This window comes from Rhinopithecus roxellana, chromosome 2, assembly GCF_007565055.1.
Source record: "Rhinopithecus roxellana isolate Shanxi Qingling chromosome 2, ASM756505v1, whole genome shotgun sequence".
In the NCBI taxonomy this organism is placed as follows: domain Eukaryota; kingdom Metazoa; phylum Chordata; class Mammalia; order Primates; family Cercopithecidae; genus Rhinopithecus; species Rhinopithecus roxellana.
The window spans coordinates 134,359,265-134,373,898 of NC_044550.1; the positions used below are offsets into that span (position 1 = coordinate 134,359,265).

Sequence of the window (14,634 nt, forward strand, 5' to 3'; positions counted from 1 at the left end):
GGCACGGTGGCGGGCGCCTGTAGTCCCAGCTACACAGGAGGCTGAGGCAGGAGAATGGCGTGAACCCGGGGGTTGGAGCTTGCAGTGAGTGGAGATCACGCCACTGCACTCCAGCCTGGGCGACAGAGCGAGACTCCGTCTCCAAAAAAAAAAAAAAAAAAAAAAAGACTTTCATTCATTAACTTGAGATTTCCAAAGGAAATTTTGATTTCCAAAAGAATCTAGATTTAGCTGTAGTTATGTTCATTTTTGCATGTATATTACACTTCAGTTTTCAAAACTTAAGTATATTACTAAGATACACTAAGATTCAAGCTGGTCCATAAATCCCACACATGATAAATAAATTTTTTTTTAACGGGGGCCGGGCGCGGTGGCTCACGCCTGTAATCACAGCACTTTGGGAGGCCGAGTCGGGTGGATCACAAGGTCAGAAGTTTGAGACCAGCCTTGCCAACATGGTAAAACCCCAGCTCTACTAAAAATACAATAATTAGCTGGGCATGGTGGTGTGCTCCTGTAATCCCAGCTACTTGGGAGGCTGAGACTGGAGAATCGCTTGAACACAGAAGTGGAGGCTGCAGTGAGCCGAGATCATACCACTGTACTCCAGCCTGGACGAGTGAGCAAGACTCCGTCTCCACAAAAAAAAAAAAAAAAAAAAAAAAAAAACAAACAAACAAACAAAAAAAACACAACAGGATAGGAATAGAGGGTAGAAAAATATAAAAGTACCGGCTTCACAGGACCCATGTTCAGCCCACTCCATGGCAGATCTCTTCTTCACGTCCCTGCCCTTCCAAAACGACACTCACCATTCACTGTCTCATTCTCATCGTGGGGTGCTGCAGGCCAAGTGTTGGAGAATCAAAAATGGACCCAAGAGCTCCACTCGGAGCAAGGGCTCAGCACTGCTTGGAGACCTACTGCACACAGAGTTTCCCTTGCAAACTCTGTCTCCCAGAGCAATGAACACAACCAGCGACCAGACCTGGGCTCCTACATACCATTCTGTACTCAAAGAACCTAGGCCTTCTCTGAGAAATGGCTGATGCTAGGGTTGGGGGGAAAAAAAGAAAACAGTACAAGATGAGCCTGGAACATCTTGTTCTACCAGAACATAAAGAGGTGCTCAGGGGTTGACGGGGACATGTCAAAGGTATACAGCTGAAAGGAACTTAATGGGACTCCCACTGGTCAAATTTGGGACAATGTGAGGATTCAATAAAATAAGGACTAAAATACATAACTCATTTTTTTTAAGGGGGAGTTCATTTTCACAGAAAAATGACAGCTAAAAGGTAGAAAGTGCAGTAATAGCCAGTTACCATTTAACAAGTCCATGATGAATCATCAAGGACTGCTAAAGCCATGGTTGTTGGGGACAGGTATGGTGGCTCACACTTGTAATCCCAACAATTTGGGAGGCCAAGGCAGGAGGAAGATCACCTGAGCCCAGGAGTTTGAGCCTGGAGTGAGCTATGATTGTGCCACTGTACTCCAGCCTGGATGGAGCAACAGAGCTAAGACCCTATCTCAAAACAACAACAACAAAAGTTACACTGTTGGGACAGACTACAAGCACAGTCCACAGGTCCCTCATTAGTGACAATGGGGACCTGTGCCTTTCCACAGAGAGCTCTGGTGGCCATAGCCTACCAGGTTTGGGTCAGTTGACACATAAGCTCCTTCTAATGTAGTCTGACTAGCACTCTGTCCTTCCCTCACTTCTCTTTGTTCTACTTACTTCCTTTGACCCCTTTTCTTTTTAAGATTATCTAAATCTCCTTTCAGCTGGAGGGTATCTACCCAGGCTTGACTCCTTCTGAACAGCTTTTCAAATGTACGTATCTTTTACACTCTAATGCCTTCACGAGAAAAAAAAAAAAAGTATATATCAGTCTTCTGAAGTAGGCTTGCTTGTGCCTCCTACTCTACATTCCACAATAATTTCTAGAGAAGCAGACTGCTGAGGTGAGGGAGACCACTGCCCAGCCTAGGCTGGTGCAGGACACTCCCTTCTTCTGCACACAGATCTTTAGTAACGGGCCAAAGCTATCTTTCAAGGTTCCAACTTTGAGATACAACCTGGCCTTCTGACCTAGGTCTGATCATGAGAAAGCTAAAGCGGTCATGAGGAATTGGGGATTGGGAGTGCTGTTCTAGACTAGCAGAAGCTGAAGAGACACAACCACCAGATGCAAAGTATGCATCTGAACCCCAAAGTGCAGAAAAAGGCAGGTATGGGGCCTGCTGGGGACATGCCCCTATACCTGCTTTTAGCACAATAACAGACCTTGTTACTGATGTGATGTTTCCCAAAATGTGGCTGGGTGCTGAGTCAACAAGGAAACTGTCCTTGTTCTGACGTATTTGGGGGTAACAGTGCCACGACAGCTACCAGATATCATGTAACAAAAGAGATGGAGGCTAGGCACAGTGACCCATGCCTATAATCCCATTGGGAGGCCACAAGGCAGGTGGATCACGATGTCAAGAGATCAAGATCATCCTAGTCAACACGGTGAAACCCCGCCTGTACTAAAAATATAAAAACTACCTGGGTGTGGTAGTGCGCACCTGTAGTCCCACCCACTCAGGAGGCTGAGGCAGGAGAATTGCTTGAACCTGAGAGGCAGAGGTTGCAATGAGCCAAAATCGCGCCACTGCACTCCAGCCTGGCAACAGAGTGATACTCTGTCTCAAAAAAAAAAAAAAAAAAAAGAGATGCAACAGGTAGAACAAGATGTTTCAAGGTGGAGAATCTAGATGAGGGGAAAGGTGTCTGCTGTGCTGTTTTACTTTGACTTGAAAGTTTTTAAGATAGATAAAAAAGGCCGGGCGCGGTGGCTCAAGCCTGTAATCCCAGCACTCTGGGAGGCCGAGACGGGCGGATCATGAGGTCAGGAGATCGAGACCATCCTGGCTAACACGGTGAAACCCCGTCTCTACTAAAAAATACAAAAAACTAGCCGGGCGAGGTGGTGGCGCCTGTAGTCCCAGCTACTCGGGAGGCTGAGGCAGGAGAATGGCGGGAACCCGGGAGGCGGAGCTTGAAGTGAGCTGAGATCCGGCCACTGCACTCCAGCCTGGGTGACAGAGCAAGACTCCGTCTCAAAAAAAAAAAAAAAAGATAGATAAAAAAAAATAGGTCAAATATTTCACACATACACACAAAAACTAGAATCCAAGTATGCCCATTTGGCATTATATATTGAAACTGAGGAAATACCCGAGGACATGCAAACACTTAAAAACAGACACAAAACTATTAAAATTAACCAAATACTAGGTGGCTGCAGGGTTAATAACTGGTCAAACAGGAAGGTTTTCAGGAAGCAGCTATAGAAGAAACCAAGGGAATCGGGGTTGATAAAATAAAAACTCAGGTTTTGGCCGGGCGCGGTGGCTCAAGCCTGTAATCCCAGCACTTTGGGAGGCCGAGACGGGCGGATCACGAGGTCAGGAGATCGAGACCATCCTGGCTAACACGGTGAAACCCCGTCTCTACTAAAAATACAAAAACTAGCCGGGCGAGGTGGCGGGCGCCTGTAGTCCCAGCTACTCGGGAGGCTGAGGCAGGAGAATGGCGGAAACCCGGGAGGCGGAGCTTGCAGTGAGCTGAGATCTGGCCACTGCACTCCAGTCCGGGCGACAGAGCGAGACTCCGCCTCAAAAAAAAAAAAATAAAAAAAAAAAAAATAAAAACTCAGGTTTTAAAAGTAAAAGTGAGGATAATAACAATTGCTAATACAAGCGTCTGGTGGTCACTGCATTAAGACCTTTGCATGAAGGTGATGGTATCACCTTCCTCGTTTTCATATACAGGGAACCTGAAGCTTAGCAAGATTAAGTTCATTATCAAGATCAGCCAGCTGGGCCGGGCACGGTGGCTCAAGCCTGTAATCCCAGCACTTTGGGAGGCCGAGACGGGCGGATCACGAGGTCAGGAGATCGAAACCATCCTGGCTAACACAGTGAAACCCTGTCTCTACTAAAAAATACAAAAAAAAAACTAGCCAGACGAGGTGGCGGGCACCTGTAGTCCCAGCTACTCGGGAGGCTGAGGCAGGAGAATGGCGTGAACCCGGAAGGCGGAGTTTGCAGTGAGCTGAGATCTGGCCACTGCACTCCAGCCTGGGCGACAGAGCGAGACTCCACCTCACAAAAAAAAAAAAAAAAAAAAAAAAAGATCAGCCAGCTGAACTAGACCCTGGCAGGCTGATTCCTGAGTCCCAGCCTCAACCGCAGAGAGTAACATGACAGTGCCATAAGCACAAGAGTGAAAGCACTTAGCCACAGTGCAAGGTCCAGGAATCAAGCAAAGAAAGAGAGATGAGGCCGGGCACAGTGGCTCATGCCTGTAATCCCAGCACTTTGGGAGGCCGAGGCGGGCAGATCACTTGAGGTCAGGAGTTTGAGACCAGTCTGGCCCATATGGTGAAACCCTGTCTCTACTAAAAATACAAAGATTAGCCGGGCGTAGTGGCGCACGCCTGTAATTCCAGCTACTCGGGAGGCTGAGGCATAAGAATTGCTTGAAACCAGGAGGCAGAGGTTGCAGTGAGCTGAGATCATGCCAGTGCACTCCAGCCTGGGAGACAGAATGAAACTGTGTCTCAAAAAAAAAAAAAAAAAAGAGAGAGATGAATAAAAATAATAGTATATCTGAATGTCAGAGAAGCTGTTGTAGACTACAGGAATTACTTAACTCCAAGGCAGGGGAAAGATGCAATGATATTAAAGTTGAGCTGCAGCACTGTGGCTCACGCCTGTAATCCCAGCACTTTGGGAGGCCAAGGCAAGCGGATCACTGGAGCCCAGGAGTTTGAGACCAGCTGGGCAACATGGCGAAACCCCATCTCTACAAAAAAATACAAAAATTAGCCAGATGTGGTGGCACACACCTATAGTCCCAGCTACTCAGGAGGCTGAGATGGGAGGATCACCTGAGCCTGGACGGCAGAGGTTGCAGTGAGCTAAGATTGCACCACTGCACTCCAGTCTGGGTGATGGAGCGAGACTCCATCCCAAACAAAAAAGAAGAAGAAATTAAAAGTAATAAACCCTAATAGGAAGAACAAGGAGACTTTCAAAAGACTACTTCAGTTTCACAGGCATGAGAGGCTAAAAGCTAAAGATGGCATCATATAAACAAGTAAATATCCCCAGACACTAAAAAGGAAATCAGTAAGAGCTGCTTGTGTGCCACACAGACAAATGACATGGGAGTCACAAGGTTTGCTGTGTGGAGACTGCGCCTGGTTTTAGAAAGCAGAGAAAGAATTAGCAACCCCTCACACACACCCATGTGTGCCTGCACCCGGGCTGCAGAGGCTTGAAGGTCTATCCCCAAACAAAGGGGTTGAGACAATTTCTGTCTCAACTAGCATTTGTTTTTTCATATTCTGACCAAGCGTAGAGACCCTGGGGTATACCTTGGGGTTCCTGCAGCCCCTTGGAAAGGAATCCCCCAATTGTGGCAAGCCAAGGATGCCAAAGGTCCTCCACGGAGACAGAGCTGAAGCCAGGCCATAGGCTCTTCTGCCACAACTCCTGCAGAGCACACATGCCTGTGCCTCACAGGACAGGAGGCCAGGGCAGGACTCAGGCAAGGGCACCCAGGACTCAGCAGAGGTCTCTTCATCATCAGCCTGCCCCTCTAACATCTACATCTGCCAGGGAGGCACCACTGTACTCCACTCCTAACAGCCACCTGCTCCCACAGCCAGTTGACAAGCCTGTTTGGCCATGCAGGTGTCAGTACAAAGACGTAAGCTCATAGCAAAGGCAGCAATGCTGCCCCCACAGGAGCTCAGGCCTTCAGCCAGAGACCAGAAGGGGACATGTACGCAAGGACCACCAAGGGGTCATAAGAGGCTGACTAGTCAGCAATACTGGACTGGAGCACTGGCCTGGTCTGGCCTGGCTTTACACGCCACACTTCCGGAGGGTGCGCAGATCAGATCACAGGGTGACACTAACTTGCTCAGTTCTAACTCTGCACTCACCACATTGAAACTTGCTCAAACTAAATTCCAACTTCACTCCAGAAGAACTTTCAGAAAAACCTCAAACCACATTATCTTTTACTCTTTTTCTAAAAACACATTTATGGGTTGACTATTATTTGCTCTGTATCAGGGACATAGAACATTCTTTCTTTTTGAGACAGAGTTTTGCTGTTGTTGCCCAGGCTAGAGTGCAATGGCACAATCTCGGCTCACTGCAACCTCTGCCTCCCAGATTCTAGCAATTCTCCTGCCTCGGCCTCCTGAGTAGCTGGGATTACAGGCGTGCGCCACCACATCCGGCTAATTTTGTATTTTTAGTAGAGATGGGGTTTCACCATGTTGGTCAGGCTAGTCTTGAACTCCTGACCTCAAGTGATCCACCCACCTCGGCCTCCCAAAGTGCTGGGATTATAGGCGTAAGCCACCGCGCCCAGCCTTACATTCTTAGTACGTTACATCAGCTGCTCCATGTAAAAATCAATTTATCTACCCAAGCTTCATAAGACAAAGATGATCATTTCCAGTGTTTTCCATCTTCCCATAGGCCTAATAAAATTCACTTGGACATTTTTACAACTTAAACTTAGCATAAAACACTCTTGCTGCAAATCATCCTGAAACAATCACTATAACTAAATAATAAACTATCATTAAAGCAGAAGTTATACAAGGCAAAGGTCAGGTCTCCCTTAACACTAATTCAATCAGATGAAGTACGTATTTGAGTTGAATATAAAAAGAAATGGCAACACATCACATGTGAATCAATCACTAACTTTAGGTAAAGCTGCAGAAATGAACCACAGCAGGGCTATTTAGAAAGAGTAAGAAAAAAGCTTGGAGATGAGAAAGATTAAGTGCAGAAGAGAGTTGGAAAAACAACCCAAAGAACACAATACCTTTCAGTTTGGTATAGCTGTGAAGGAGTGGATCTGCAGAAACCATGCAAGGCCACCAAGGGTAACCCGACACTTTGGACCACACCAAATCACCGACATTGTATTTCAACAGGTGGTCTTTGTCTCTTCCAGTGTTTGGACAAGACTCTTTCTTAGCTGGAATCTGAAAATGAACAACAAAAGACAAACACTAACACATCCAATCACTACCTGTGTATCTAGAAGGCCAAGGATTCATTAGGCTATAATGTCCAAATACACACAGACCCCCAAAAATGAAGTGTGCTCCCTTGCTGTGTTTTAGATGATAGCCTCAACATCGTTTCATTAAAATTTTGTCTCTCAGGCCAGGCGCGGTGGCTCACGCCTGTAGTTCCAGCACTTTGGGAGGCCGAGGCAGGTGGATCATGAGGTCAGGAGATCGAGACCTTCCTGGCTAACACAGTGAAACTCCATCTACTAAAAGTACAAAAAATTAGCTGGGCGTGGTGGCAGGAGCCTGTAGTCCCAGCTACTCGGGAGGCCCAGGCAGGAGAATGGCGTGAACCTGGGAGGTGGAGCTTGCAGTGAGCCGGATCGTGCCTCTGCACTCCAGCCTGCGCGACAGAGTGAGACTCCATCTCAAAAAAAAAGAAAAGAAAAGGCCAGGCGCAGTGGCTCACACATGTAATCCCAGCACTTTGGGAGGCCAAGGCAGGTGGATCATGAGGTCAAGAGATTGAGACCATCCTGGCCAACATGGTGAAACTCCATCTCTACTAAAACTACAAAAAATTAGTTGGGAGTGGTGGTGAGCACCTGTAGTCCCAGCTACTCGGGAGGCTGAGGCAGGAGAATCACTTGAACCCAGGAGGCGGAGGTTGCAGCGAGCCGAGATTGCACCACTGCACTCCAGTCTGGCAACAGAATAAAACTCTGTCTCAAAAAAAAAAAAGAAATTTGTCTCTCACTCTCAGCTAAAGGATCAGGACAGTGCACAGCATATAGCAGGTGTTCAACATTACGAAGATCTCTATATAAATCTATTTCCTTGGCCTACTATTAATAGATGGTCTTCAATGGTGCTTTATTCAACTGGTCAAAAAGGAATTCTCACAGAATTCCAAATCCATACTGTTCCCTGTCCCCAGTCATGTCTGACAATCAGTTCTCAGCAGCCCATGTGTCACCAACATGAACCATCCTAGAGTGATGAGGGCAAGGGCAAGGAGGACTAGGAGCAAGTCTCGGCTCCATCACATGTAATCTGAGTCCTTGGGGCTCTCTGAGCCTCAATTTCTCCATCTCTAGAACATGATGGGTAGGTTGAGGCTGAACATTCCACCAAAGAAAACTCCTCCCCACAAGCCACTCACAGTTGTGCTCTCCAGTGGAAACAAGCACAGCCAGCGTGGCTGCAACTCGCCAAGGGTGAATCCCTGGCCTTGCTCCTCAGAGCACTATACACATGGGTAGATTGTTCCATTGCCTCAGGCCTCAGTTTTCTCATCTGTGAGCTAAAGATGCTGGCCCAAAACCTTGCCATGAGCATGCTGGTGAGGACTGGCATGAGCTGCCACATGACACATTTTCATGTTTTTTTGATCCTCCCACCTCAGCCTCCCCAGTAGCTGGGACCACAGGCAGTGCCACCATGCCCAGGTAATTTTATTTTTTGTAGAGACGGGGTCTCGCTATGTTGCCCAGGCTGGTCTTGAACTCCTGGGTTCAAGCAATCCTCCTGCCTCAGCCTCCCAAAGTGCTGGGATTACAGGTGTGAGCCACCGCACCAGGCCTGACATACTTTCAGAACAGCTACCAGATTACTGCACAGCAACTCAGGTTTACATTTACTGACCCCACTCTGCAGATGGAGAGTCAAAATTCAGGTGAGTTACTCAAGTTTTAACAAAACCAAGGGACAGAGCTAGGAATAAAAGCCAGGTTTTTTTGTTTGTTTTTTTTTTCAGCTGGAGGAGAAAGAAAAAGCCAGCTCTGATGCAGGAGCATCGTTTGAGGCCAGGAGTCCGAGAATAGCCCGTGTAACATACCAAGACCCTGTCTCAAAACAAAACAGCTAGGTCTCTGACAACTTGCACAGGCCTCTTCCCATGCAAAACCATGAGGTTCAATACTGCCGTGGGCACTTCAAAAAATCTTTCTAGGCTGGGCACGGCCCCTCACACCTGTAACTCGAGTACTTCAGGAGGCGGAGGTGGGAGAATCGTTTGAGCCCAGGAGTTTGAGACCAGCCTGGGCAACAGAGCAAGACCCCATCTCTACAAAAAACAAAAAATTAGCTGGGCACATAGTGGTGTACACCTGTGGTCCAGCTACTCAGGAGGCTGAGGTAGGAGGATCACCTAAGCCTGGGAGGTCAAGGCTGCTGTGAGCCATGATCGCACCCCTGCCCTCTAGCCTGGGCAGAGACCCTGTCGCAAAAACAATAAATAAAATTAAGAAACTTTGCCATTGCAATTACATGAGCAAGAACTAAATAGCTCCTGAGTAATCAAAAAACATTTTTTTAACCCTCAAAGCTCTTCATTATCTTAACAATTCCAAGGAGCAGCAACTAAAGAGCAACACCCTATCGACCACCAGATGAACAGAGACTGCTGCCCCATCAAGAGTTCCTTCCTGGCCGGGCGCGGTGGCTCAAGCCTGTAATCCCAGCACTTTGGGAGGCCGAGACGGGCGGATCACGAGGTCAGGAGATCGAGACCATCCTGGCTAACACGGTGTAACCCCGTCTCTACTAAAAAATACAAAAACTAGCCGGGCGAGGTAGCGGGCGCCTGTATTCCCAGCTACTCCGGGAGGCTGAGGCAGGAGAATGGCGTGAACCCGGGAGGCGGAGCTTGCAGTGAGCTGAGATCCGGCCACCGCACTCCAGCCTGGGGGACAGAGCGAGACTCCGTCTCAAAAAAAAAAAAAAAAAAAAAAGAGTTCCTTCCTTCTGCCAAAGCTATGGCCCCTCGGTTGTTTCACATGGCTTATATTCATCCGAGTGTCAGGGCCAATCTGAATGCCACGTGAAGGCATGGAAACACCAACCACCAGGCAGAATGGAGTAGTGCCACCACATCTTTCCACCTCAAGTTAGGATGAGGAAACACTCATTCGTTTGTGTCCAGTGTGCTGGGCTCTGCCCTGGGAACCAAGAATGGGAGGCAAAAGACACATCCCTAGGCCTCAGGGAGGCAGGCCATCTGCTGGACTACCTGGCTGAGAAGACAGTAAGTGGACACTGGACCATAGGGTAAGGACAGCAGGTGCACCACTGCACAGCTCTGCTTCCCACTCATCAGACGGTGCAGACTTAGGAAGTCACATTCTAGAGCCCAGCATGTCTCCACTGACCACACCAGGCTAAAGAACACCTTGGAGATGAGATCCTTGAAAAGAGTGTAGCCTGATGTTGTCAAGCCAGGGCTCTGAAACTGGCAGAACCACATTAAGAAACAAGCATTGCCTCTTTTTAGCCATTTGAATCTTGAACACTTAGCTCACCTCTCTAGACCTCTCAACAGGCTCAGCAGCCAGCTGAGAACTGAGGAGCCAGTGCCAGGACATCCTGGAGTCCGCCCTCCAACCCACAGCCAGGGCTCAGGCAAGTGGCTGGAAGTACCAGATCTGTTCTCATCTCCTCCACCCACCCCAGTACTCGTGCAGGTGCCCTCACACGATGGCCATGCTCACTACTCAAGGTCACGTGACCCCTGACACATCGTCTCCTAGATACCTTTTTATCTGAAGGACTCGAGATCTTAGACACAAGAGCTGCTTCGACAAGGCCCTGCTCCAGCAAGGAGTCATATTTTATGCTCCTCTTCCTGTTCCTTCTTGCCTTGTTTTCTGGTTTTTGTGCATTTTCTTCTGACTGAGACACATCAGCAGCACTGTCACCACAAATGGAAGATTCAAAGAGAGGCTTCCCATTCATGTACGTTTTGGTGATTTTCAGCTTAATTTCTGGAGAGCCATTTTTGATAGGGGTAGTGTTAGGTGGTGTCCCAATCCCTTTCATTTCCTGGGACTCAAAACGCAGTTTGGCATCGTGTGCACCGGGTTCTCCATTAAACACCCGGGAAGTAAGATCTTTCAGCTTGTCAGCCGGAATAAAGGGCAGGGCGTCGTGGCCGTTAAACTTCTGCATGACCCCCTCCTGCAGGGTGCTGGAGAGCTGGGCTTTGCTGAGGAACACAGAACACTCGCGATTCACCTCACAGCTCGGAGCCTTCCCGTTGGCACTGCTGAGGATTTCTGGTGCCTGCTTCATCTTTACGCACTTTACAACACTCTGAACAGAAAGGGGACTCTGCTTGATGCTAAATTCCATCCAGCCCAGATGCTTCCGTTCTTAGAACACTATGGTATTAAAAAAAAGAAAAAAGAAAGAAAAAGCAATTACATTTAAAACCTAGGATAGGTATGCCAGGACCTCTACAGCTTTGTGGGGTCTGATTTTCTTTGTAAGTAATTTATGATGTTTTTATAACAATTCAGATCACAGAAGGCAGTTTTAGTATCACAAAAATTACACGGAATCGCAAAACGATAAAGCTGAAAGGAAAGAACAAGGAATCTTTTTTTTTTTTTTTTTTTTTGAGACGGAGTCTCGCTCTGTCGCCCAGGCTGGAGCGCAGTGGCCGGATCTCGGCTCACTGCAAGCTCCGCCTCCCGGGTTTACGCCATTCTCCTGCCTCAGCCTCCCGAGTAGCTGGGACTACAGGCGCCCACCACCTCGCCCGGCTAGTTTTTTGTATGTTTTAGTAGAGACGGGGTTTCACTGTGTTAGCCAGGATGGTCTCGATCTCTTGACCTCGTGATCCGCCCGTCTCGGCCTCCCAAAGTGCTGGGATTACAGGCTTGAGCCACCGCGCCCGGCCTAAGGAATCATTTTTTAAAGGAAAAACATGAAAGTCAGTCAAGACAGCAAACTCCAGTTATACCACTAATAATCTACAGCATGGCCATGGACGCATAACCTAATTTGTCAATCATCCCTGAAACACAGATTTCCACCTTTCACCAGCATATACTTAAAAGAGCTAATATGTGTGAGGCAGCTGGCATAATGCCAGGCCTATGCAAAAGGACAAGAGGGAACAGCATAAAAGCAAAATCAACACTAACAGGAAAAGAGTTCATCCCAGTCCCTCCTGTTACAGCTGAGATATCAGGCTCAGAATGTGCCCAAGATGACCTCGTCAGCAAAGGGTAAAACCAGATATTCCAACTCCAAGCACAGGATTAGCTCCAGGTTGATGAAAATAAGAAGCAAAAAACCAAGAGTCTCCAAGGGTGAAAGCATTCCCAGTCAGGTCTGGCTATGCTCCACCCAGTACTCTTATCACAGTCCACTATCTCCTCTGTGTTCAGGCCTAAATTAAACAAGAAAGAACACAGCAGTAACATCACATATTTTAGCTACTATCTGAAGATTAACTACTTGAGGACAACACTGCTGAGCCACAACACAGGTTACTTTGCCAGTGCACCACACTGGCCAATGAAGCCCAAGTGCAGAAGTACGCAGTTTAGAAAGATGACTCTGGCTGCAGTGTGGTGGTGTGGGGTCTTCACTGCAAAGCTACAGTCCCTAATCTGAGACACCTAGTGAAGGAGCCAGAGCCCCAAAACACAGCTAGGAATAAGAAACAGGTAGGCACCCGCTCCAGCTGGGAAGGCATCTCTCAGACGTACACCATCAAAAGCTCCAACAAGAGCCCTCTGAGAATGCAGAAACCAACAGCATCAGACACTGGGGAAAAACGGAATACAGTAAGGACCAGAGATGCCCGTGGATTAGAACAGCGGTTCTCAAATGGGGAGGATTTTGTTCCCCAGAACACTTAGCCTCATCTGGAAGTATTTTTTAATTACCACCACTAGGGGGCGACCCCTGACCTATGATGGGTGGTGGTCATGGATGCTGCTGTACCTCCTGCTATGCACAGGATGCCCGGACAACAGGGCTATGCAGCCCAAGAAGTCCACAGTACTGAAGGAAAGGACACCTGATGTGCAGCAATAGGGGGCCGCTGGTGTCTACAACCTGCAGTCTCCACAGAAAAGCAGACAGCTGAGGAAGGAGACAGGAAGGAAAGAGCAAATGTAAAACCTTGAAAACGTTAAAGTCCCAGTTCAGTTTCATGCGCTTTGGACAACTCTTTAACACCAAAACACACACAAATGTGTTCTGTCTGGCCTGCACAATTTCTTAAAAAGGTAGAACGGCCAGGCGCGGTGGCTCAAGCCTATAATGCCAGCACTTAGGGAGGCCGAGACCGGTGGATAACGAGGTCAGGAGATCGAGACCATCCTGGCTAACCCGGTGAAACCCTGTCTCTACTAAAAAATACAAAAAACTAGCCGGGCGAGGTGGCGGACGCTTGTAGTCCCAGCTACTCGGGAGGCTGAGGCAGGAGAATGGCATAAACCCGGGAGGCGGAGCTTGCAGTGAGCTGAGATCTGGCCACTGCCCTCCAGCCTGGGCAACAGAGCGAGACTCCGTCTCAAAAAAAAAAAGGTAGACCAAAGTCAGTTCCTCTTCCAGCTCATATCATACCAACTGTCCCACAGGTAAAAACTATAACCCTGGACAAAATATAAAAAAACCACCTCCTGAAGGAACTGAGAGCAACCAAAAGCAGAGAGAAAATGGATGGAACCAATTCTTGAAGGAAAATGGAACAGCACTGGGTAAACTCCATTTTTAAATGTGTGACTGAGGAGAGTTTGAAGCAACTGTAACAGCTATAAAATGAAGGGGGAAATCTCAAGGACAGAGTCTCAGAGGGGAGCCCCAAATTCTGCCTATAAACTCTGCCCAAATTCCAGGCTGATTCCAAGCAGCCTAGCTTATGAAATAACTGAAAAGAGATTCCAGCTGTTGGACAAAAAAAAAAATTTTTTTTTTTTTGAGACGGAGTCTCGCTCTATCACCCAGGCTGGAGTGCAGTGGCACGATCTGAACTGACCACAACCTTCACCTCCCGGGTTCAAGCAATTCTCCTGTCTCACCCTCCTGAGTAGCTGGGACTACAGGCACCCGCTACCACGCCTGGCTAATTTTTTTTTATTTTTAGTAGAAACAGGGTTTCACCGTGTTACCCAGGATGGTCTTGATCTCCTGATTTCGTGATCCACCCGCCTTGGCCTCCCAAAGTGCTGGGATTACATGCGTAAGCCACCGCGCCCGGTCACAAAACCATTCTTAAGGGGAATGTGGCCAGACTTTGGGAGGCGAAGGCAGGAGGATCACTCAAGTCCAGGAATTCAAGACCAGCCTGGGCAAGACAGTGAGAGCCCATCTCTACAAAAAATACAAAAATCAGCCAGCCGTGGTGATGTGTGCCTGTAGTCCCTGCTACTCAGGAGGTTGAGGCAGGAGGATCACTTGAATCCAAGAGGTCAAGGCTGCAGTGAGCTATGATTGCATTACTGCGCTCCAACCTGGATTACAAAGCAAGACTGTAAAAAGAAGGGAGAAAAAAAAAGGAAACAGAGCCTCACTGATCTGTGAAACAATATTAAAGCATCTGGAGTCCCACCCAGAAAGAGGAGAGGGGAAAAAAAAAAAAGGCAAAAATAGGCCGGGCGTGGTGGCTCAAGCCTGTAATCCCAGCACTTTGGGAGGCCATCCCGGCTAACACGGTGAAACCCCGTCTCTACTAAAAAAAATACAAAAAACTAGCCGGGCGAGGTGACGGGCGCCTGCAGTCCCAGCTACTTGG

The 14,634-nt window shown here is 48.0% G+C and overlaps 1 protein-coding gene across 4 annotated transcripts in view; it reads right to left on the reverse strand.

Annotated features, from left to right (window-relative positions):
* The window catches only part of NSD2 (nuclear receptor binding SET domain protein 2), a 94,114-nt gene that overhangs the window by 51,163 nt on the left and 28,317 nt on the right, over positions 1 to 14,634 (reverse strand). For all 4 annotated transcript variants that reach the window (XM_030920509.1, XM_030920504.1, XM_030920500.1 and 1 more), the window contains exons 2-3: positions 10,638 to 11,263; positions 6,914 to 7,076 (exon numbers count right to left, since the gene is read on the reverse strand). In XM_030920509.1, the coding sequence (XP_030776369.1) occupies positions 6,914 to 7,076; positions 10,638 to 11,234 (760 nt within the window). In that variant the 5' untranslated portion in view covers positions 11,235 to 11,263. The remainder of the gene's footprint in view (positions 1 to 6,913; positions 7,077 to 10,637; positions 11,264 to 14,634) is intronic.